General features: G+C 42.0%; 1 protein-coding gene across 11 annotated transcripts in view; it reads left to right on the top strand.

The window, feature by feature from the left end:
- Positions 1-6,703: 6,703 nt before the first annotated feature.
- The window catches only part of CLASP2 (cytoplasmic linker associated protein 2), a 145,997-nt gene continuing 127,808 nt past the window's right edge, over positions 6,704-24,892 (top strand). For all 11 annotated transcript variants that reach the window (XM_050970775.1, XM_050970773.1, XM_050970774.1 and 8 more), the window contains exons 1-2: positions 6,704-7,047; positions 18,600-18,678. In XM_050970775.1, coding sequence (XP_050826732.1) covers positions 6,853-7,047; positions 18,600-18,678 — 274 coding nt within the window. In that variant the 5' untranslated portion in view covers positions 6,704-6,852. The remainder of the gene's footprint in view (positions 7,048-18,599; positions 18,679-24,892) is intronic.

Here is a 24,892-nt window from a genome sequence, read left to right as displayed (position 1 = left end):
TCCCAGACTCTGCCACCCTTAAGCCCCCACAGTGCCCCTCAGCCTCTGTCATGCTCTGAAATGACCCTTAAAAAAAACCCTATCAATTCCCTAAAAAAGCCCTAGTTTTCAAAGTGTCCTAAACACCCCACAAAAATCTAAAAAGAGCCTCAGAATACACTAAAAGTACCCTACTTTTACAAAGCCCCTAAAACACCACTAAAAATCCCCAAAGAACCTTTAAAAATCCCTGAAGAGTCCTAAAAGAGCTCTAAGAACACCCCTAAAGTCTTTAAAATGCCCTAATAAGACCCTAAAAGAAACCCTAAAAAATTCCCTCAAAAACCTCAAAAATACCCTAGTTCTAAAAAAGTTTTCCATATACCCTCAATACTGCTCAAAAAGCCCTAAAAACTTTTCAGTAGTCCTAAAACAGCCTCAAGAATACCCAAAATCACCCCTAAAAATTCTAATTAGTAGTAAGACAGCCCTTAAAACACCCTAAAATAGTATTTTAAAAGCCCTGAAAGAGCCCTAAAGGCATCCTAAACATTCCCAGAGAATTCCTAAAAAACTCCTGCAAAAAATGCCTAAAATATCCTTAAAAACCCCTGAAAAAAACAAAAACAAAAAAAAAAACACAAAAAAAAACCTGCTCGACCCTTACCTGTAACACTGCAGCATCCAAACATCATCCCTACCTTTCAATTGGGGTAACAGCCTGCACCTGCTGGGAGGGTTCTGGGGCTGTCCCACCATTAGGGTTGCACCTGTACCCTAACCCTACCTGCTACCCTGTATCCTTTGCACCCCTAATCCTCAGTGTCAGCTCTGCACCTGTCAAGCCCCCCCCCCCCCCCTTCCCCCCCCGCCTTTTGCCCTCGAGGCCACAATGTCTGCATGTCACCCAAAGCCTGTGTTTGGGCTTCCACATGCTCCTGCAGGGAGTCACTGGTGGGCGGTGGGGGGAGTAAGGGATGGGGCAGGGGTAACCTGGATTTCAGAACCCCACCAGACGCCCAGCCACTTAGCACCACAGGCCCCTGAACACTAATGCCAGCCCTTTTCCTTGGCAAACAAAACTCACCCACCCAGGTTCCTGATGGCAGATTGCAGGAGGCACTTGGCACTGTCAAACCAGCCCAAGTTGGCAGTGGTGCCAGCTGAGGTCTGGGAGGCATACTGTGCAATGCGAAATTTCAGGAGCCAGCCGGCCACTCTGGGCCATAGGTCCCTGAACACCAATGCCGGCCCTTTTCCCTGGCTAACAAAACTCACCAGTTCAGGTTCCTGATGGCAGATTGCAGGAGCCACGTGGCACTGTCAAAGCAGCCCGAGTTGGCACTGATACCAGCTTGGGTCTGGGAGGCAACTGCACAATGAGGAATTTCAGCAGGCAGCCAGCCACTCTGGGCCCTTTTTGAATGTTGGTGACTGAAAGACAGTACATCCAAGTCGCAATCTAAACATTTTTTTCAAGTCACCCAGGGTGGAACATGTTGTAGATGTGCTGACCCAGCTCCTGGGGAATCCAACAGGAAGAAAAATTTTCTCTTAGATTTCTTCAGTGTCAACCTAGGCTACATCAAGTGTAATTTATGGGAATTTTCTGAGTGACTCATGTTGAAATTTTAAAATTCACTCTATTTTTATTATTTTGGTCCGTGTTCGCTATTTGTGATGAAGAGAACTTTTTAGCAGAGGCTTTTTAGAGGATTTCTGTGGTTCTTTCATCAATGGGATCATATCCTCTGTGTGGGAAGGGTTTCTCAGAAAGAGAAGTCACTCTGTAGAAGTAGCTTTTCTGCAGCAGTGACTGACAATCTCCTGCTACAGGAGATCAATGACCAGGTGGCTTGAGCTCTGAACCTGTTCAGGCTTACTGCTAGCAAGGGAAGGAGGGCAGAGCAGAGATTGAAGCACCCTACGTGCTTTCTTATCAGCCAGAGGAACAAAGAGCACGGCATCCTCCCTCCCCAGCCCGCTGGTAGGATTGTCTCCTTTTTCAGAACAGGAAAATACGTGCAGGAATTGTGCAGCACACTCGGATGGGCTGGGGGTGTAGAAACAGGTTTGGTGTGCAATTCAGGTTGGAAACGCGCCTCACTGGATTAGCGTCATTTACCTCGGCTCCTGCTGTAATTGCTCTGGTTGCTAGCAAGTCACATTGAGAAGGAAATTTTGATTCTGCATCCAATTACGGGGCTTAATGGCTCTACAAAATATTATGTATTGTATGAATACACAAAAGTCGTGGATTTAGGCTCACATGCTCGCATATCAAAAAGAAGATTGCATTCCAGAGGAAGCAATCTCCTTAACTGAGAATAAGAAGCTTTAAAAGATCTTTGGCTTGAATGAAAATGCCTTCTTTTTGGAGCCTAGCCCACATCCCTAAGTATAAAGTCCACTAGGACTTTGTGAGAACATCTACAACGAAGCCATGTCTTTTGTCCAAACTGAAGGACTGCTCTGGATTCAGAGTTGGAGTGCTACTCCTGCCTTGCTAAAAAAGGAAATGAACATCCAGAAGTTCTATTTGCTAAATCCAAAAGCTATTTGTTTGCAGAGGAAAATGTCAACCAACATTTATTGATACCACAAAAAAAAAAAATCCTCTCAGTGTTAGGTTTCAAATAAAATTGACTTAGTCTTAGCAAAACACCTCAGGAATAAAAAGGCTACCATTTTCTGCTGTTATATCAATAACAGTACCTCACAACAGTGTATCTATAATCAATATGTAAAAAGGCACTAGTCATGGCAAGTAGTCACAGGATCACAGGATGAAATACAGTGGTCTAATCCTCTGATTTTACAGCAAGGCAATTATTTTCTGCCGTGGTTTTTAAGAAAACACTTATTACGTGAAATGGAAAAAAAGAGAAAGGTCACATAGCCCAGCATGACTTTTTGCCCTTAGCATAGCTTTGCAATGCCGTCTTTGAGTTGACAAAATAGTTTTGATATTTCAAGTGCGTGTCTTACTATACTTTACCCTTCCCCTCAGTTTCAATGCTAGTCACAGCAACTGGATTACCTAATCAGTGTATTTGAATTGAATTGAGAGAATTTCAGAAACGTAGTGCCACAAGCTTTACCCCCTCTTTTTGCTTAGGATTTTCTTTCTTCAGAGACTGAGCTTAATTTAGACTGTAATGAAAAGTGAATTATGTGTTACTTGGGTTTTTTTTTTTCAGATAGCTTGGACAAGGACAGAAATTGTTTAGAGTTGCTAATACTCCAAGAGTCCAGTACCATCTACTTAGTTCTTTTCTATTTAGCCAATATTATTAGGTCAACAATTACTTTTAAAACTTTCATAGCAAGATATTTGCTTTTTAAACTGACAACACCAGTGAATCAGATTCTAGTGAACTAATAAAAAATAGTGCAATCCAGTTTGGTTTTTTTTTTCTGAAATTTATTTTTTCACTTCCAGAAGTTTCTTGGGTCCCATTTTCCTAGAAAAGTAACCTGCAATTCCATATCTTCTTAAGTGGCAGTGCATACACAAGACAAGAACTATTCAGCTTCATCCAAAATTCCTTTTTTGGATTTCCTTCCTGAAAACATGATGAGCAGTTCATAATCTTCTTGTCAATTATAATAAGCTCAAAGTAAATACATACATTTCTGTTTTAAAGGCATCTTTAAGCTTTTTCACCATCTTCATTATTGTAAAGGGATTGATGAAGCATGGGATCCTCAGTTGCTGCATCTCACCAAAATCAACAAAAGGCTGCTTGTTGTCTTGCCTCCTGCCACACCTGTGGATGCAGAGTTCTCTTCTTTTTTTTTTTTTTTTTTCCAGATCAATGGGACAGAAGGAAAGTGGAGAATTCCTGAGAAAGGGATTTGTGAGAAGCAGACAAGTAGGAGCACTGTAGCATCAATTTAGTTTGACTGGTTTACACTGCTGTGAAGCAGCAATTTGCAGGTGTGGTTCCTCAGTCTAAATCCAGCAGCCAAATGAAGGGAGTACCTTGCTTTCCTGCAGTTTCACTCTTCCCCAGTGTAGAGACTTACAAGACAAGCCAGACAGCCAGACTGTGCTGTCTTGAAACTAAGTTGAGCTTTCATAACACAAAGGCTGTCTTCCCCATCTATCTTCTGGGTGTCTGCTTCCACTTTACCTGCTCCAACTCTGGTAGCTGCTTAACCCCAGAGTGAGAAAATTTAGGAATCTGAATCAGCAAAAAGCTAGTTATGTGATTTCAAAAAAGGGAGAAAAAGGAATAAAAATATTATCTTTCTGAACTGTTTAAGTGTGGATAAATAAAAACCAGCTCTGGTGTATGGAAGGGAAGAATTGTATACATGACAGCAGGGAAGAAAAGGACTGCCTGTATCATCAGTGGCCTCCAGTTTAGCATGAGGTGAATCCTCTCAATATCAGAGGGGCAGGAGGCCAATGTCACTGTCCATGGCCACTGATGGAGGTTGTTATGCTTCCCATCTTCCAAGTCCCATGCTTTTGCCTGTAGGACTTGTGAGCCAGCGCAGCTCACCAACACCAGCTCTGTCATTTAGCCCATTAAATCAGCCCAAGTGATCAACGTGTGCAGGGTCTGGCACGGGGGAGAGGACGAGGGCCAAATGGAGCAGCTAGGGTGGGAGAAGGGGAAGGGTGACCTCCTCTGCTTTCCTTTCCCTGCATGTGAAAGCCATAATCACACCTTCAGAGGCCACAGAGGCCAATGCAGGGGGACAGAGAGGACATGACTGCCTTTCCCACCATCAAGGGGACTTGGACCAGTTTAAACTGGCCCTGAAACAGCACCTAAAATCACAGCCCCTCACCTAAGAGTCTCTGTTTTAATTCAAGTGGATTCCTGGCAGGTTGCATGTGGGTCAGCCATGCTGGGGCTTTACTTGGGAAATTGCCATTCATGAACAATTCCTCCAGTTCAACTGCACATCCATGTGCAGTTCTGGGCTTCTCAGAACAAGAAAGGAGCTACTGGAGACAGTCCAGCAGAGGGCCATGAAGATGATTAGGGGTCTGGAGCATCTCTCTTATGAGGAGTGTCTGCAGGTACTGGGCCTGTTTAGTCTAGACAAGAGTAGACTGAACAAGGATCTCATTAATGCAGATAAACATCTCCAAGGTGGATGCCAAGAGGATGGTGCTGGACTCTTTTTCGGTGGTGCCCAGCCACAGGAGGAGGAGCAGGGGCCATAAATTAAAACAATGGCCATAAAATAAACACAAGAAGTTTCAACTCAGCATGAAGAAGAACTTGGTTATGTTGAAAGTGGTGGAGCCCTGTATCAGGCTGCCCAGGGAGTTCATGGAGTCTCCCTCTCTGGAAACATTCAAAACATGTCTGGATGTATGTCTGTGTTATCTCCTTTAGGTGATCCTGCCTTGGCATGGGTTGGACTAGATGATCTCCAGAGGTCCCATTCAACCCTAACTGTGAATCAGTGATTCTGTTTTAGTAACAGTGTGCAAAATCCGATGGGTTGTGCTGGATTTATGGAATAGCACTGTGCACCCAGGTTTGCACAACTCTGAATTTAATAATCCGTGTCTCTCTGGCGTGTTGTCGCATTCCAGATAAGGATTTTGCGGACAGCAACGCCGCAGAGCCAACCACACCGGGAGTGGGATGGCTCCATGACGATCTCCCCGCCTTATACCTGGGCACTGAGCAAGGCGGGAGGGGTTGCAGGGCATCGCTAGGCAAAGCCGGGACCGCGCTTGGAAGGGGGAGAGAGGAAGGCAGGGGAGCACCCAAGCATCCCAGGACCTTTCATACCTCTTCCCCCGTTCTTCCAACACTTTCCCTTTCTCCTCAAGAGCGCCGGACCGGCACGGCGGCGATCAGCGGGGAGAAGGGCGCATGCGCCCCCAATGCTGCCGGACACGACCCGCAGAGGTCCCGGGGGAGCACCCGGCGGGAGCGCGCACTACCCGTCTGCCTGCCCATCCTCTGCCTGCCATTCATCCACCCGGCCATCCATCCACCCCATCCGTCCGTCCGTCCCGCCGCAGCGCGGGGCGGGCGCGCGCACTCCCAAGGGAAGCGGGAGCCGCGGCGGGAGGCGGGGCCGCGCGTGCCCCGCCCGGTGTGTCCGCCTGGCGTGTCTGCCTGGCGCCGGCCGGGGCGGCAGCGGCAGCGGCGGCAGGCGCAACTTCCACGGGACGGAGGCGGCGCTGCCGCCGCAGAGCCCACCGGGGGAAGGCGCGGCGAAGCGTGAGCGGCTCTCTGGGGGTACTCTCCCGGCCCGGCCCGGCTCGGCTCACGGTGGAGTGGAGCAGGCGGCGCTGAGACCCGCCGGGACGAAAGTTTGGGAGCCGCCCCGTGGGCGGGCAGGAGGGGCCGGAGGCCACGGCGTCAGGAGCATGAGAGGTTCTCTGCGGCCTCGCCGGTGCCCGTGAGAGGCGGCCCGCAGATCTGTCTTCGGGCGGGAGGAGAGAAGGCAGAGCGAGCGGGGGCGCATCACCTCGCCGGGGGACCCTCCTAGACCACGGCCGGGGTGCCTGCGAGCCCCTCCACCCGCAGCGCCTGTTCTCGAGCTCTATTTCCCGTTCCCCGGCGGGGGAAGAGGAGGGGCGGCGGCGGGGAGCTCTGTCGGGATCCCTCGGGACAGCGTGGAGGCGGCTGGAAAGCCCTGAGCAGGAGTGAGCGGCTCCTACCGAGCCCGGCGCAGCGCCGCGTTCCCTTCCCGCCGGGGGCTTCCCCCTGCGGGGCTGCGAGTGCGCATGGGGGCGGCGGGCGCGGAGCCGGGGCGGGGAGCGCCGGGAGCGGCTCCATGAGGACGGCAGGCCTGTCCGCGCCCCCGCCGCCCGCCCTGCCCTGCCCGTGCTTCCGACCCTGAGGCCCTCGTCTCGCCTACGAAGAAACTTTTCCGCAGCGTCCGAAGATGGAGCCTGCCAGCATGGATTATTTCTGCGAGCAGGTACAGCAGAAGGACGTGGGCCGCAGGATGCAGGTCGGCCAAGAGCTGCTGGAGTACCTGGGCGACCCGGCGAGGTCCCCCGATCTAGAGCAGGACCAGCAGCGCCTTGACAAAGTGATCGACGAATTAACAGCGTGGGTCAACTCTAGTAATTTTAAGGTAAGACTACTCGGCGGGGCTCGGTCCGGGAAGACCATGATTCATCATGGTAGGGAGGTACAGAGTTACTTTTTTAATCAGGTAAGAGCAGAAGTAAAACTGCATTTGTGCCAGTATTATCCCTCCCCGCACAAAGGGGAATTCCGAAATTCTGGAAGGGTGGTTAATGTTTTATTGTGTGTATCCTTAAAGAAGCAGTAATAGGGGTTTTGGTTTTGCCTTTATTGTTGGCTAGGTGGTGTTTTGGTTTTGGTTTGGATTTGAGGGTTTTTTCACGGCATTATGTTAAACCCCTCCCTCACCTTCACCCCCACGACTATATTACACACTCGGGTTGTGCTTCTTTCTCAGAAACAAGATAGCTGATGAGTATTTTTCTTATTTTTTTTCGCGCTACCACTCCCATTCCATGGTCTCTGTACTTGGGTGTAGTGTTTCATGGGGTTGCCATCGTTTTCTGCAGGCCGTAAAGAGTGCTGCTCCGCCGGATTTGTATCACGGTGTGTGTATTTTAGACGATTTAAGGAATAATTGGCTTCTTGGGGTTCCCACTGTAAGTTGAAAGTTGTTTATATCGTCTTTAGGTGACTTTCCCGTACCTGGGAAATTATACAGTATCCTCACAGCGGCCCGATGATGACTCACGTTTCGCTTTTTCCTGTGTGCGTGTGTCTTTTAGACGGAGCCACGGGAAAAGAGCGATCACTCCCTCACACAGCGTTAACACTTGCGAGTTGTTCTGACGTCGGTCAGCCGATAAGGCCATTGACAGCGCAGTTTTAGTGCCAAGGACAATCGTGTTCGCATTGGCGATTTTTTTTTTTTTTTAATTTATTTATTTTGAATTTTCCCCTCCCCGCGGTGCGTGTGCGCGGCGCGGCCGGGGCAGGCCCGCGCTGCCGCCGCCGGGGGGCGCTGCCGAGCCGCGCTGCTCGCCCTGGGCTCCCTGCCGGGCCAGCTCCGCCCTGCCCTGCTAATGTGATCGGCCCGCACTGGGACCTTTAAACTCGCTGCAGTGAGCTTGTTCTCGCTTTTTTTTTTCTGTTTTCTGAGACACAGCAGGAGGGCGCAGAGTAACCTCGAAGGGCAGTGTGTTCCTGAAACGGATTTTTTTTTTTTCCCCCCTACACTGACTTTAATCCGCCAGTGTTTGCACGTAGCAACTTCTGAGTTTGAGGTCTGAAAATAATAAAGGCTTAACTCTATTTGCGCATATGGTTTATTTATTTTGGAAGCATGTCTGTCAGTAAAGGTCGGGTTAGCTTGAGGAAGTAGCGTATGCTGGACAAATATAATTTATTTGCCTTTAAATTAATCATCTGAGGGCAGCTGTTGGTGAAAAAATTGATTAGTGCAAGTCCTAGACAGGTCTTTAAAAATACTCATTTCTTGAAGAGTGCTAGCTACTTAACAGGGTAATGTAAGAGTTTCTTCTTGCAATTAGCAGAATTCAGTATTAGGACTGGAAATGCAATTTTCAAGATGTATTTTTCATAGTGCAAGACATTTTATTTGGTGTTGATGTAAGATGACAGAACTCCTGAGCTGTTTGGAGTGTAGGATGAATGAGAACTATGCAGTGCTCCACAAGCATCAGTCACAGAAGGGAGATCCACTAGTCCAGCCTCACTGCTAAAGCAGGTTTAGCAAGAGCAGATTGCACAGAATTATAGCCAGATGGGTTTTGAATATCTCTAGAGGAGACTCCACAACCTCTCTGGGCAGCTTGTTCAAGTCCTCTGTCACCCTCAAAGTAAAGGAAATTTTTCCCATGTGTTTAGATAGAATTTTTGTGTTTCTGTTTGAGCCTGTTGCCCTTATGACATGGCTGGGTACCACTGAAAAGAGTCATGCAGAATGAGACTATTACAAATTCTGAGAATTTTAAAGATAGCTTGCTAAATCATTACAGTATTTTTGTTACATCTTCTCTATGTCTGCTTACTGGTGGCTCTTTATTGTGTTTCAAAGCACATCATGTATGTTATAGTATGGCTTTGATCCCTGTAGGGGCCATCACTTCAGAGCTGGGCTTGATAATTCTTGTGGGTCCCTTCCAGCTCAGAGGATTCTGTGACTATATTAATGGCAACAGCATAAGATCTTGGGTGTTTTGTTCATGATCAGTACCATTGTTCCTGGCTGTGGTAGTGACTGCCAGTATGTGCTGCTTCAAAATGAAGATTAATATTATAGGAAAATGGGGTGTGTTTTACTTGCATATTTTGTCTTATGTCAGCATAGATGTTACACATTTAAATGTTATATCCTATCTTGTTATTACACTCAGGCCCTGAACAATAGAAAGTAGACTTATGTGTCTTCTCAAAAAAAACCTAGTGATTTTTGATTGCTGTATTATTTAACATATTGTTGGTCACCCTTTACTGAGAAATGGATTCATAGAGCACTTAAAAATTCTGCTTATCATCTTTCTTTTGTATCTTGCTGAAGGTCTTGCAGGTCTCCAGAGTCCTAAAGTAATGAATCCCTCCCAGTTGACATAACTGGTGATATCACAAGCAGTGATAATGGCTGGAGACTCAGAACTGCTGAGCTAGATGAATTGGAGATACAAGTGGGGAATGCTGGAGGAAGTTTTGATGGAGAGCATTATTTCTGCTCGTGGTGATGTGTATGGATAATAAAGGGATAACTAATGTGACTTGCCCTGAATGTGCCATATTTTTTATTCCCACTGAAAGCTCAGTTCTTGCATGCAGTGTACTCTGTTGGCTATACTGAAAGAGGAGATGCATGATCTGAGAGCTCTGGTCTCAACTCTTATGTTGTGCCTGTGAAGAGAAAACTTTCTATGGTATGCCACCCTAGAAAGTTTTTGGCTCATGTAACCAGAAGGGAAAGACTCTGGAGGAGTAATAGGAAGGTTGGCTTGGCAGGCTTGATAGTGAGAGGGGGGAAAAAGAGTAAGCATTCAGTAAACAAGCTGGACTCAATGATCTTAAAGGCCTTTGCCTAAACAATGCTATAATTCTAAATGTGGGCTAGTTATCAGCAAGGTTGAGTTAACTCATCCCAAAAAGATTTTGGCCACATAAAGCAGACAGTGCTTTTGCTGTTCTGAAGTTTGCAACTTTTTATAGTTATTTAATAAACAACCTAATTCCAAACTGAGAGAGTAGATAGGAAAATTTCTGAGTTGATCTAGCTCATTGAAGTGGAAAACACAATTACTAGCTTGAGTTACTGGTAAAACAGAAAGGTGGGATTAAGAATGTGTTGACTCATCTGCAGGTGGTTCAGAGTTGTAGTGAAAATTGGTTGCAGAACATAGGGAATGACCTAGAGAGAGATGAGTCTATGTTGAATGATGAGGACTTCAGTTATGATGTCTATGCAGTGATGGATTGGCTTACAAAGACTCTCAAAGTTGTGCAACGTCAGGGAGTACACAGATGATGTGCATAATTTAAATTTTTATTTTGTATCTTGATAGAAAGAAAGAATTCCTCACTGAACTGAAAATTGGTTGCTTGGTGATCTGGTTTATTTTGTATTGGTTAGGTCTAATCTCTCTCCTTCTACAATGCAGAGATTTGGGTTTTTGGCTATATGTCAGTCCCTATCCCCCCTCCCTCAACTGTTTTCTCAAGGCTGTGAGGAATAAGAGTAGGTAAGTTGAATGCAAAATATTAAAGTTGAGTGATAGACTTATTCTGCTGGTATTTGATCTCAAACTGAAATATTTAGCAATCTCAGGAAATGGGAACAGTGCTATTTTTTCTGTTTGGACTCTCAGGTGAACTTCAAACAGTAAATGAGTTCCCATTCTGAGTGTGGTACTACTGATAGATATTTGCTGGTGTTACTGGGTTAGCCTGGATCTTCATCTATGTATACATGAGTTTTGTTTAACACATCTATTTGGTCTCTCTCATGCTCAGTAGTCACTTGAAATAATTACAAGATTATCTAACTGTGCAGTCTGGTGACTCAAACTGTTCTATGTCTGACTCAAGTAATCTGGAAATCTGCTTTGATCTCCTGCTGAAGAGAAGTGGGATGGGGAAATACTGCTTTTAATGTAGAGCTTTGCAAATCTATTCTTAACTGTTAGTATGTTGTGGAGTCTTTTAAGAACACCAAAACTGAACAACTACCTCATTAAAATTATTTGTGAGCAATAAAGCCACCTTTTGGTTCTTTAAAGAAATCATACATGCTCAGAACTAACAAAAAACTATGACTAAAATGGTGGTAGTTTCTCCAGGTAGTTTTATATGAGAAGAGTAATCAGGAATGTTTGTGACTATGAGTCACTTTTGGATTTCTTACCTTTGTGGTCAATATCTTCGCTTGTTTTATTCCTCAGCTGCAGTAGAAAAATAATTATTAATCACTAGTTTTATGCCAGAGCAGCAGATTGTTTGCCATGGGAAGAAGAAAATCTGATTTCACTCTATCTCTTTCTGATAGTGTGGATAAACTGTTTCTTTTAGTCAAATCCTTGGAATTATCTCTTATTCTATGCATCTTGAAGAGTGAGATTTTTCTGAGGTTTGTTTGTCTCGATGCCAAATACCAAAAGATACTAAAATACCAGTAATGTTGGTGTTGCATTTTTGTATTTCCTTGGTTTGGCAAGTATTTATTTTGGTTTGTCTTTAGTTCAACAAAAGGCCAGCAGGAGGAGCTTTCAATTTCCAGAAGGGAAGAGAAGATTTGAACTGTAATTTTGCAGATAGGTAAAGACAAGTGATTGGGATGCTTGTCTGAAGGACTTGCAGAGAGATGGCAGCACTTAAAGCTTGGCTGACTGCACATATGTGTGTGAGGTGGAACCTATGATTTAAAATTACCTGAATAAAATGGAGATACTGAGATCTGAAAAAAGAGAGTTCAGAGATAAAACATGTGGAGTCAGACATTTAATTAGAAATGACCAAATGCACAAATGCAGGATGTGCGGGGTGTGTGTAGCAGATCTCAGGAATAAAATATGTGGGTTGTTTTGGATCTGAAGCTGAACACAAGCCAACATATGCTGCACAAAAGGCAAATGCCATAGTGAGTTGTAGGACTGTAAGATGCAGGACAGAGAAATGGAATAAAAGAGGACCCTGCTAAACCTTTATTTTCAGTTACGGTGTAGATTCCAGTATTTCCTTAGTCTTTGTTAGCAAATGCTGTTAATTTAAATGTCTTTGTTGAAGAAGAAATGTTTGACTTTGAACTCTTTGCTGAATTTCATTCTTTTTTTCTTCAAGTTTTGTTTGATCTTGGCTGTGTGGGAGCTACTTTCTTTTTTCTATGTAATGAGAACATGGTTTGACCTGTCCATGTGTGAATCCAATTTTAGTTTCAAACTCAATTATTTGATTCCTTCTTGAGTAATAATTGCTATTTTTTTATGTAATGTTTATGTTCTCTTCATGATACATTAAGTGTAATGGAATATTAGGCAAATAATCAAGCAGATCTCCTGAAGACAAGGGACACTTCCAAGAAGTTTTAATTATTTTAATTAAAATTAATTTTGTCTGGTCTTTAATTGGGAATGGGGAATATATAGTCTCAAAGTCTCAGGCATCTCCTCCACAGGTGGAATTGACAGTTCTCAGTTGTTTTGCAACTTCAGTTTGTGTTATCCAGCGTCACTGTGCTGGTGGTTGAAACAGCAGCTCTGCTGCTCCTGTGGCCAGGTGTTCTGTTCTCACTGTTGTTCTTGAGACACTTAACATTTTGTCAATGTTCAGTTCATTTTCCAGTGTTTCAGCAAGCTGATTTGACTGATGTTAAAGGCAATTTCAGTGCACCAGATCAAATATGTCTGCAGGTCAAGAGGGATAACAGGACTGTCACTTTTAGCTTGCAGTTTGATTGATTTGGGTGTGGGTAGAGTGCCTTTCCAAGCCCTATGCAGTTTGTCAGAAGAGAGGTGTGTCCTTCAGAGCAGAGCTGGCAGCAGTCAGTGCGTGTGAGCCCAGCGATTTTAGCAGCACTGCTGATTCAAGCAGTTTCTGTTCCTGGCTGAGGAGTGGTGCTGGTGCGTCATTCCTGCATTGCTCTGATGGGAGTGCTTGTGAGGCTGCCCAGCTAGCAGGATCAGGGAGGAGACACAGCTCACAAGATGCCTTCTCTTGTTCTTTGTTGGGCTGGTTCCCTGAAGTGGGCTGCTGTTCAGCTGCATGAATGCTTTTCTTTCCACAGCAGAAGGGCTGGTGCAGAGGTGGGAGTAAGTAGCAGAGAACGGGGGTCACTGTATGTTTGATACAATTTAAATAAGAGGAAATGGGAAAGGAAATAAGAGACCTTGGGCACAAAAAGAATTAAATTCTTTTGAAAGAACTGAGTCCTAAAATAAAGTGTTTCTTTGTTTTGCACCATCAATGTGCTTAGAAGGGCTTTCGACTGCAAGTTTCTTTGGGGGGAAAAAGTTTTAAAATTAATTATTTATTAAAATGAGAAATACCATACATCTCATTGTCTTCCTACTGAGCCTTGCTTTTAAAGAGGCTCTGTTTGGAAACTTTTTCCAGTGCAGCACATAAACTTTTAGCTAGACAATTTATAAAAAAAAAAAAAAAGAGGCTTATGATGTCAAGTGTTGCTGCATCATATGCTTTTGGGTTTTGCTCACAGTCCTTGGGACAATAATTATGAAAAATTTCTTACACACATGTGAAGTAAACTGGAGATGCTCCTGTAATGGATCAAGCTGGAGGCAGTACACAAATTTTAGAATACTGCGTTGTCCACATAATACAGAACAGTCTGGAGATCACACTCGCAGTCTGAGTTCAGTTTGAAAATGAAGAGAGATTTTGAAATAGCAGAAGGTTGTAAACATTTTTTTTTCCAGTGATCATTTTGAGTGTTATATCATTGTATTCTTCAGAATTGGCTAAATGTTTCTTAGTTAATGTGGGCAGACAAGATAGGTAGCCAAAGTTCCCAACTTAGGGAAAGGGCATTAAAACATATTTCCTTTTTTTTTTTTTTTTTTAATAACCTCTCAGATTTTTTTGAGAGCACTTTGCTTGCTTGTTCTGGCTGCAGTGCAGGAGAGGTCAGCATAACTGGGACATCCCAGAATTGTGCCTTTTGGGAAGTCCCCTGAAGAAGCCAAGCCTTTCAGTGCAGAAATACACTTGTCACTCTTTAGATAAATATGGGTGATTCATTCAGCAATCCTCTGGTAGTGTGGTTGCTTGCACTGAGTAACTGAGATGTTCTGTGGTTGGCCATCACAGGAGAATTGTGAAGGGAAGGTTATCAGAAGTTTGATAGTCTATACCCTTTTTGAGACAATAAGGTTGCAGCTGATAGGTAGTTCAACAGTAGCAAAGATGGGGTGCTTAGGAGAATCTTACCTTGTAGTCCAAAGTATAGTTGCAAAGCATCATTTTGAAGGCAGTAGCCTTGTGTTTTTAGGTAGAGGGGGCTCTGCATTTGCTAATGAACTTGGACTCCAATTGTTGAGCTTGAAGACTGTTTTAGATACCAGCAACCCTGCTCTCTCCTTGCAATGTGATGTGATATGTGTTAAAAAAAAAATCATACTATTGGAGTTGGAAGTGAACAATGAGTGCTCTTGAATGAGAAAGAAGCAAGAAAATGGAAATAATGTGTTCTTGTCAGCTAAAATATCTACAGTATAGATGATGTGTGCGATAGCTTCAGCAGCTGGGACTGCAGTTTTGGCTTCTGTCAGCAGAGGCAGCTGTCCAACTGCTGCTGAGTGGCAGGGAGAATGGAGTCTGAAGATGTCATGGCTGGGACTGAAGAACCCCACAGGTTGAAGCAATGACCCAGAGAAATGGAAGTGTCCTTTAGCTCATGGGGCCAAGGGCATGTTTAAGTGTCTGCAAGCTTTTGAGCTAAGGGAGGGAATGGAGTATGGGTAGATCTCTGCATATGGGGGAAGTGGATGGAATTGGAGTGGGAAATAGTAAAGGGAGCAGGAAGTATAGAATAGGAGAGCAGAAGTGTGTCCTGAAAGATGAGTAGAGAGAACTAAGAATATGAAACTTCAAGAAGTGAAGTACAAGATACTGCACAAATATAAAGATTTTTGTTTCATGTTGAGCTGCTTGCAAGGTTCTTGAGATTATGAGAATTAAGAAAGTGTACCTTGTGTCTTGGCTGATAATACTTTAAGAAAAACATCCCATGAAGTTTTTGCATATATCTTGCTCCAGCAGTGCAGTGCTGGAACAATGCTTGCTCTTGCAGGGCGTAGTTGTTTGGCATGCTGTGTCCTGTTTGTCAGTAATTGTTAGTGATACCACAGCTGTCCCCATGGTGACAGGAAGTCCAGTGCCTTAACTTCATTCTTTGGAGTTCCAGATAGGGACCTCCATAATTTCCCCATTAGATTCTCATCACTAGTTCACAGATCCTGTTCTACAGAACCCATATTTCCATGTACAGTTCAGAGATCCTATGACTATATCCAAGGACATTTGTATTAAGGTCATTTGGCAAGTTACACAAGTAGAGATGTTTTCCTAGTAGTGTCCTGCCCCTAGCTGTATCCCACAGGGATGGGAAATTACAGAATCACAATGAAAATAACAGTAAGCACGCACGGTTATCCAGGTATGGTTTGAAGAACAGTATTTCTTTTTCTAGCAGAAAACTTAAGTGCCTGGAAATTGTCCACAGAAGGGCAGGAAAAGTGCTGGAAAGTGTGTGCAGAAGGAGAGCTGGAAAAGGAACAAGCTTGCAGAGCAAGAATAGGCCCAATTACTAATCACTGTTTCTATTCATAATCATTTTTTGGTTGGAACGTCTTGATTTCACTAAAGAGTCTGGTCTTTTTTTATCCAGAACAGTAAAATATTTCTCAGTTGGTTTGGCAACTTTGTTGTGATCTGAGAAGTCAAGGATGGGCTTAATATTGGCTTGTTAAAGAACAGCAAATAACCAACTCCAGTTCAAATGAGCCTAAATTTCTTTTTCCCTATGAACTTTAAAAGCACTGTTTAAATGCTTCAAACAATGGTGAGCTGATGAATCAGTCTCAACATACAAAGGCTCTTTCTAGACAGCAAGCAAAAGGCCTAATGAATGCAGAGTAAGAAACAAATCCATTGATTTTAATCCCAGAAGGCATTCATCCTTCATTGGAGCTGTTGGGGAAAGAGCAGTGATGCTGCTGAAAGGTTTTTCTGTTGATAGTGGAGAGCCTGTGTTGGTAAATGGTCTCACACAGTGCCTCAGAACTTGGAACCTCTTTGTTGCAGGTCTTCTGCAGAACCTCTAAGTTCTGCCGCAACTTACAATTAATTTTCTTATTTTGGAATGGTGTTTATGTGACCCCGTTTAAAGTAAGGACTCTTTCCAAAGTGCTGCTTGAATAATGCACAGGTGATACCTACCAGGAGATGCTGAAGCTTAGAGCATTGTGTATCAGAACAGAGAAATATTAAAACTGATTTAAAAAAACAGCAGATGATAGTTCACTTGCTATCCCCTGTAGTTGTGTGGTTCTGCTGACTTGTTTTGTGATGTGGAATGAAAGCAAGTTTTGTAGCTAGAGCAGTTTTCCATTACTTCAGCTTGTGGCCACACTAACATTTTAACTCTTCAGTTATTATGACTTTTTATACCTGTTTTCATACCTTTTCAAAGTTGCAGACTACAGAAGACTTTGTGTGAGGTAAAGCTCATGCATGTGTTTTGCTCTAAGTTTCTGAGTTGCTGTTCTTCATGAGGATGAAAGTCTTCAAGACAGATTTTGCAAAGATAATCAAATGTTTGTAGAAGAGAGAAACTTTTAAAAATGTATGTTTACAGATGAAAAGGCTCCTGTTTGTGCAAAACACTTTCATGGAAAGGTACCTTAAAATTGTCAAGTCTCAGGTGGGTTTGTAGTCAGGAAACAGAAGCATAGGAGAACTGTGGCTCCAGAAGGAATTTATTTCTTTCAGACACTGGTTTTTAGACAGAGCTTTTGACTATGGTTTCTTATTGCTTGATAACCTGGAAAGTAACATTAAAGGAAAAACCTTGTGGAAAGCCTTGACATTACCACAAAAGCTAATCTATATTTATTTTTTTGTCTAAGTAAGTTACTAGTTATAATATTCTATTTCCCTAATCTGTAGGTACTTACTTGTTGGCAATATATTAATTTAAGCTGGTGATGCATCCACTTATATATGCTATCCTGTATCTTAGTATGTAATAGAATTGTGTCCAGGTAGGTTGTACTAACCGTGTACTAACTTCTTTTTAAAAGAAGATCTGTTGTGCTAATACTGAATTTATTAAAACCAGCTTAATTGTGTGGTTGCTTCTAATCTTGGGTTTTTTGAGGACCTTATTTTTCTAGTTTCCTATGGAAACAAGGCTCGTATGAGCCCTGTGTGCGTGGGCCATGTGTATCACATGCATATCCAGTCAAATTTTCTTCTGGCCTTCTGCCTAGTGTGGACAATTGTGACAGATAGGGATCTTAAAGAAACAGAGGGGTCCAAAAAATGCAGATCCAAATGTTATGAAAATAAACAGCTAATAAAGGAGAGGAATTCTAGTCATGAGTTCATGGGGGAAAATGTGCAGTGCATGTCTTACTAGAAAATAAAGAGGAGGAAAAGCTGTAAGGAACTCCCAAGCTTGAGGAGGTTGTTCCTTTGACAAATGGTTGTTCCGTTTGCACCTTCATGGGCAGCAGCAAATTGAGTTGACTACAAGTTGTGAAAATGCAGGTTCTGGTGTTCCTTATGAGCTATTGTAGGAAATACAGAAGGAAGTCTTGGAACAATATGCAGGATAGTAAATAGCAAAAGAAGCCCTACTTCTTAAAATAATTTTGTCAAACTGATAATTTCTGTTCGTGTTTCTGTTTCTGTATTAGTGGATATTGTTGTCTCGTCTGATTTCTCTGCAAGGATGGGAAATTCCTCAAAACTCCAGTAGTATTTTGCATTTCCTTTTTTTTTTTTTTTTTTTTTTGTTTTGGTTTAGTTTTTGTTTGGGATTATTTTTTTTTCATTGTTGTGGGTTGAGTTGGTTTTTTGTTTTGATTTAGTTTTTCTTGTTATTTTTGTTTGGTTTGAGGAGGTTCTTTATTATTTTTTTAATGAGCAAAAGAAAAATTAGGCTTCCCTAGTTTAACAAGCAAGTGGAAAAATGGTCTAGTCTGGACCACTAGGGAAAGCAGAATTAGCTTCTCAGTTATTTTCTTTTCGGAGTTTGGAAAATGATGTAATGACCTTAGTGGATGAGCTAAGTTGCCAGGAGTAAGCTCTTAGCATCTGGGAAGGCTTTAAACCATGTCTTTGGGTTTTGTAGTTGAAAATAGGAAAGCAATGAATTTCTAATATTTATTTTCTTCTGTTTTAAGACAAGAATTTAAAAATCTGAATAGCTCTGGTATATGTAAAGAAACTTGATCCATTTCAAGCATATTCTTAACTTTGTCTTGATAGGAACTTTGAAAGAATTCTTAGCTCTTCAACTGAAACTTAATTTAAGATTGCTTTTCAGCATACTTGCATTTCTATGCTTAAGTTATTTGCAATATATTCTAAAAATTTCCTCATTGATCTGCTTCATAATATCTAATGCTTTTGTTTCAACAGGTAGCACTACTGGGATTAGATGTTCTAGGTGCCTTTGTTGACAGACTATCAGGACGCTTTAAACCCTATATAGGAACTGGTAAGTGAAATACAACTTTTCTCCCTAAGACCAAACAGTAAAAGACACTTTCCCCCCCACCTCCTAGCAGCTGAAGTGGAACATGTTGAAAACATTTTCAGCTAATTATAGTGTACTGGCAGGCATTTTACTGGTGTTGGAATTGAAATAATTGTATAGTAGCATGTCAGTATTCATTTGTCACTGATTTCTTACGTGGTGGTTGGGATTTTTTTAAAGGTTTCAGGAGTGCTTTTCCACTGATTAGTTCCATGCTGTATAGTTGCTTACCACTCCCTGAGACAGTCCTCTAAAATTTACATTGAAACACAAGTATTATCTTTAACTTGTATTGAAGATGGAAGGTTTTATTTGCAGATCACTTTAATCAGAGCTTTATGCCTGCTGAAGCCTGTAGTCTCAGAGGATTATGTGGTCCACCTCCTGTTAGCTAACTTGACTGTAGCTTGTAGTAGTCTAAAGTTTTTATGGGATGAAAAAAAAAAATACTGACTCTTACTCCTGTGTGAAATGTTTACTCAGATGAATTTCAGGTTAATGGATCTACATGTGCTGGAGTATGAGACCTTTTTTCTGGGAGGTACAAGCAAACTACAGTAATCAACTCATTTGCTGCTGGCTTTGAAAAGAGATAGTGATATTAGGACATTAATGTTGGTTTTATACCACTGGCTGTTTTTGACAGAAGTTTCTAGTGAATGTCCTTTTTCAAAATTTGAATAAGTTACATCATTTTCCTTGATCCCTAGCTATCTCAAATTGTCTGTCAAAATTTTAAGCTTCCTCTTCTTTACATATCTAGTTTTGTAATTAAGAGCTTTGAAATAAAATTTCAAAGTTTAGGAATACAAAGTATAATTTATGACAAGCTGCTAACTAAATTAATTGAAAGCGTATTTCAGTATTCTGTGGAACTACTGCAGTAGTGTGCTGCAGAATTTAAATCTGTTTTGTTGCTGAGAGCTTTTCTTTGGATGATTAATTTTGTATTGGAACAGTGTAAGGGAACTGAAGGCATATTGTGCTATGCACAGTATTGATTTCTGAATAGTCTCCATTTGTAGCTACAAACACTGTTTTGCTCCAGAGTTTGGCAAAGTTTTGGTTTTTATTTTAAGACTCTGTAAAACCTAAAATTATAGTAACATTATTAAAGGAAGGTTGGAAAGCTTATTCACTTTTTCTCTGTTGTTTTAAGTATGAACTATCTGAGAACAGTTTGAAAATCCTCTTGTGGATTCGGGCTTTTCTTGTCACAGTAGTTGAGTGAGACCATGTGCAAATTGAATTTTTAAATTTCAGTAGTATTTATATTAAAAAACAGAAGAGAGAGAGTACTGGCACTGGGTGACCGTCAAACATACATAACATCTGAAGCTGTGTATTCTCAAAGTATTTTTCAGTTAAGTTAAGAAGCAGTGCCTTCAATTGAAACTGATCCTCAGAGCATCTCCAGAATCAAGACCTCTAGAATATGCGAGTTACTGTTGTTCATGATCAACTTCTGTATAAACAAACCTAACAGTCGCTGAAATCTTAGTCTCATCTCAGTAAAGGCAGAAAACAGTATTTTACATTACTTTTAAAAAGAGCAATGTGAATTCTCCTCAGTTGTTAGCTCTCTCTCCAAGTTTCATAACAAGATCGGAATATTATTCAGTTTTTGTCAGTTAAGCAGTAATATAAAAACATTATTGTAAGTGTCTGGGTTTGTATAGTCCAGGGCTTATGAGAATAATTAAAAGCACATTGGTGAACTAAAGAACTGCTTCCTTCAAGAAAACTCAAAGAACCAGGAGTTTCCTAAATCATGTTCTGTTGACTCTGCAGACTTGTCTTCTAATGTAATCTGACTCCAGTAAGTCAGACCAAAGACTCGTATTTGACAGTGATTTGTTTGCAGATGCTTGAGAAGAAAGTAAGGACAGGAGAAACAGGCAGTGATAACTCCTTCATCAGTAGGAGTTGTCAGCAGTCTCACAGTTAGGGCCAGCTGAGGCACATGGTGTGTCTCCAGTGTCTGCCCTGTCACTTTGTTTTCCTACAGCTTTATATGTTTAGTTCTGACCCACACAGATCTTTGGCTTTTGCAGTGTTCTGTTGAAGTACTTAAGTATGCAGAACTTCCAGGACTGATTGCCTGGAAAACTTGGTGCTTGCTAGATCTTGTGTTAGAGAGGTGAGCCAACATTTCTTACCTTCCTGACTGCCACTTTCTATTTATGGATCTCTTCCATGCCTGTCTTCTGCTATCCCTCCCTCTGCCCCAGCTCAGAGACATAATGGAGCTGTTTCTTGTATAGAACTGTTTGCCCTTTCAGTGCCTTTCTATTGTGGTACATTTGAGTTGAGGAAGCCATATCTGCCACACCATACCAGAGAGGTGGCATATATTCATAGTGGCATAATTGTATTTGTTTGTATTTGTCGTCTCTTACTTTTGTAATTATTGCTTATAGATTCCTCTATTGCATAGCTGCTTGTAGGGGGATAGAATATAAGAAAATAAAGATAGTGTAGAAAGTAAGGAGTTGCAGCTGGGCCAATTATCAAAGATTAGGAACAGGCCTGACTTTACCAGGCCACAGCTGTAACAATGGGAAGAAGAGTGCTGTATAAGAGTGGGTTGAGTGGTTGAGAAGGCAACTGGAGTCAGTTGGCTTCTTTGTGAGGAAAAAAGAGTCAGTGCTCTGAGGAGCTGCCCACAAGAAACACCAAGAAGGTATGAAACTTTTGTGATAAGGAGACAGTGGTATGGAACCCCTGCAATAAGATGACAGCAGCTGCTTCCTGAAAATTTACCTAATACTAATGCATGAGACTGTCTACTACAACAACCTGTTTCCTGTGCAGTGATGGTGGATTTGGGGCCTGCTCTCCAGGGCAGCGTCTTTGCTCCATGCCTCATCCTCTTTAGGGCAAGATCCCTTCTTGAGAGCTGTGTGGAAGTCCAGCTGCACTCTTGTTAGCTGAGTTACCTTCTGCACAGGTGTTTGCAGAGACCTCTTACAGGCTTGTGAGGTACCACTTCATTTTTTTATTTTACTTCCCAGATGCTTCTCCAGCCTGTGTAGCACTGCATTGGGTGGTTGTGACCCAAACAGGGCACCCGGTATTTGGCCTTGTTGAACCTCATACAATCAATATCCACAGTTATGCATTTGTCGAGAAGCAAGTATTCTATGCAAACTGCCATTTTAGCGGGTTTTATTTCTTGTTTTTTTTTTTTAACTTGGTTATGTCCAGTTAAGTGAGTCTTTGATCTGAATATTTTTAGTGAGGTATATAATCATGTATTGCAGATGTGCAGTGGCTTAGGTGATATGAGGAAAAAACAAAAATCAAGGAATCAAGCTTGAAAATGTTGGGAAATTTGTAAGCAAAGTAGTTCAGCTAAGTAACAGGTTCTTCGGGCTCCACAGACCATCTTAGTAGTAATTTATATGGTAGGCTTTTACTTTCTCTATTTTAGTCAAATAAATGTGAATGTGTTATTTTTTGAAGGCAAACATAACAGAATTTTTCCAGGGAATTCAATTATTACTTTGAAATATTCAAACTATAGTTAACTTTTCATTTATTGCACTAAGCTATTGTAGGTACGTGCATTCTCAAAAAAAATAGGGATTACACCATAACTACAGCAAAGCAGGATAGATGTAAAATACCTACCTACTTTGTTCTCTGCTTTTTTAAAAATACAATACACTCTCTTTTCTAGGTAAAGCTTCAATTTTATAGCTGCTTTCACTTATAACAAACCTGCAACCTTAAATGCATTTTTCTTTTAATAAAGACTGTTACATTTTGGTGACCATGTGATGTTTTTATTTGTGATTTTGAGTAAATGATCTGAGTAAATGATGGAAGTATAGTAATACATTATCCAACTGCAATATGGGAAAACATATTCACCTTTTACACCCCATCCCAATTTAATTTCCTGTTCTGTTTTGATGTGGGTGGATTTTCTTAAGTGCAGAGGACAGCTAATGTCACTGAATAGTCACCCCCTTAAACATTACAGGCTTCTGCTATGAAGTGAAAAACATGAATGCTTTACTAAGTCTTAAGTCTTTGCAACCTACATATATGCTGTAAATTACATTTGGGCAAAATCAATACAACAGTGGTAGGGGCAGGTGCCTTCCAGTATTTCAAAGAGCATGTTAGTGATCTTTGTATTGAAGTATAATGCCTGATAAGAGACTTAATTCAGTTTCCTAGGCAACCATCTAACGTTGCACTAAATTTCTTATAAGGTGTTATCCTTTTATGATTATCCACATTGAGCGTGCTCTGCAGCTGGCATCAGTGTTCTGGGAGTCTAGACACACAAATTTGGAATCTTGCTTTTAGTACTTCCACTTAAAATCTTTGAAAATACTTTGGAAGCAATAAATACCAGGGTATGTGTTCTTTCATAAGACAATGCATCTGTATTCTGGGAAAAATAAAGCAGTGTTTGAGTGTTACATCATTTGGTATTTAAAACTACTGCTTGTTCTGTGATTAAAAGAGATGTTACATAAGAGTACATAATTACTGTATCACAGTGTCTTTTCCCAGGTGATCACATTAATTATTAAAATAATCATATATATCCAAAATAAAAGAGATAATTAGAATTATGGGCATATGTGTCTGGATGATAAAAGTGTCTGCTCATACTTTTAGTTCTGTTTTCTAAAACAAGTGAATATGACTTGGTCTTCTCCTTATTGTCAAAAGGAAAAGAAAGAATACAATAAAGGTATACAGAATATGTTTCAGTTTTACTGTGCAGTACCATGGCATATTTTTCTGCAAATATTGAACTGTCCATTAGTCTTTTACATAACTATATTGACATTAGCTTTTACATACAACCATACAACATGTTGCAAAATAATTGCACTTACCTGAAAATTACAGGAAATGTAGTTGACAGTTAAAATGATGAAACACCAATAGGTTAAATTTGCATATATACCTGTATGTATAAGTCTCAATAGGGATACACATTTTACACACAAAAACTCAATATGTAAATGTGTTTATATGTTTAATAGTAGTTTGAAATTCATCTTCTTATGAAAAGAAACCACTGGGCAAAAATAGTTTTGGAAGATAGTTGTAGTGCCATATGTTAACATGTAAAACAAATTTGAAGTCTTTAAGTTTTTTACCGGGTAGCTTCTAGAAGTGTTGGAAGAGCATTTAAACTAGTGTCCTCAGACTAATTTAAATGCTTAATGAAATTTATTGTTACAATGAAGCCTGCAAGTGTGGCTGCTCATGTGCTGGATGGGTGCACTCTTCAGTGGCTTAAAAACTGTCTGGATGGCTGAGCCCAGAGGTTGATGGTCAGCGGAGTTAAATCCAGTTAGTGACTGGCGCAAATGGTATTCCCCAGGACTCAGCACTGGGGCTGGTTCTGTTTAATATTTTTATCCATTATCTGGACAAGGGAATGGAAGGCACACTCAGACAGTTTGAAGATGAGGCCAAGCTGGGCAGGAGTGTTGATCTGCAGGAGAGTAGGAAGGCTCTGCAGAGGGATCAGGACAGGCTGGAGCAGCGGGTTGAGGCCAGTGGTAGGAGGGTCAGCAAGGCCAAATGCCTGGTTCTACACTTGGGTCACAACCACCCCAGGCAGCGCTGGGAGAAGAGCACCTGGGAGTGTTGGTTGACAGTGGCTGAAGATGAGCCATTGTGTGCCCAGGTGGCCTGGAAGGCCAGGGGTGTCTTGGCCTGTACCAGGGATAGTGTGACCAGCAGGACCAGGGCAGTGATTGTCCCCTGTTCTTGGCACTGGTGAGGCTACACCTCGAATCCCGTGTCCAGTTTTGGGCTTGTCACTGCTAGGACATGGAGGTGCTGGAGCATGTCCAGAGAAGGGTAGCAGAGATGGGGAAGGGTCTGGAGTGCAAGGCTGATGAGGAATAGCTGTGGATTATGTAGCCTGGAAAAAAGGAGGCTCAGGGGTGACCTTATTGCTCTCTGTAGCTTCCTGCAAAGAGGTTGTAGCAAGGTGGAGGTCGGTCTCTTCGCCTAAGAAACAAGTGATAGGACAAAAGGAAATGGCCTCAAGTTGTGCCAGGGGAGATTTAGATAGGATATTAGGAAAAATGTTGTCATGCACTGTTACTGGCCAGGGAAGAGGCTAAATCACCATCCCTGGAGGTATTTGAAAGTCTACTGTAGATGTGACACTGAGGGACATGGTTTAGCA

Source organism: Serinus canaria, chromosome 2 (assembly GCF_022539315.1).
Source record: "Serinus canaria isolate serCan28SL12 chromosome 2, serCan2020, whole genome shotgun sequence".
Taxonomy (NCBI): Eukaryota; Metazoa; Chordata; class Aves; order Passeriformes; family Fringillidae; genus Serinus; species Serinus canaria.
Note: the sequence above shows the minus strand (reverse complement) of the source record. Positions and strands in the feature narration are given on the sequence as shown.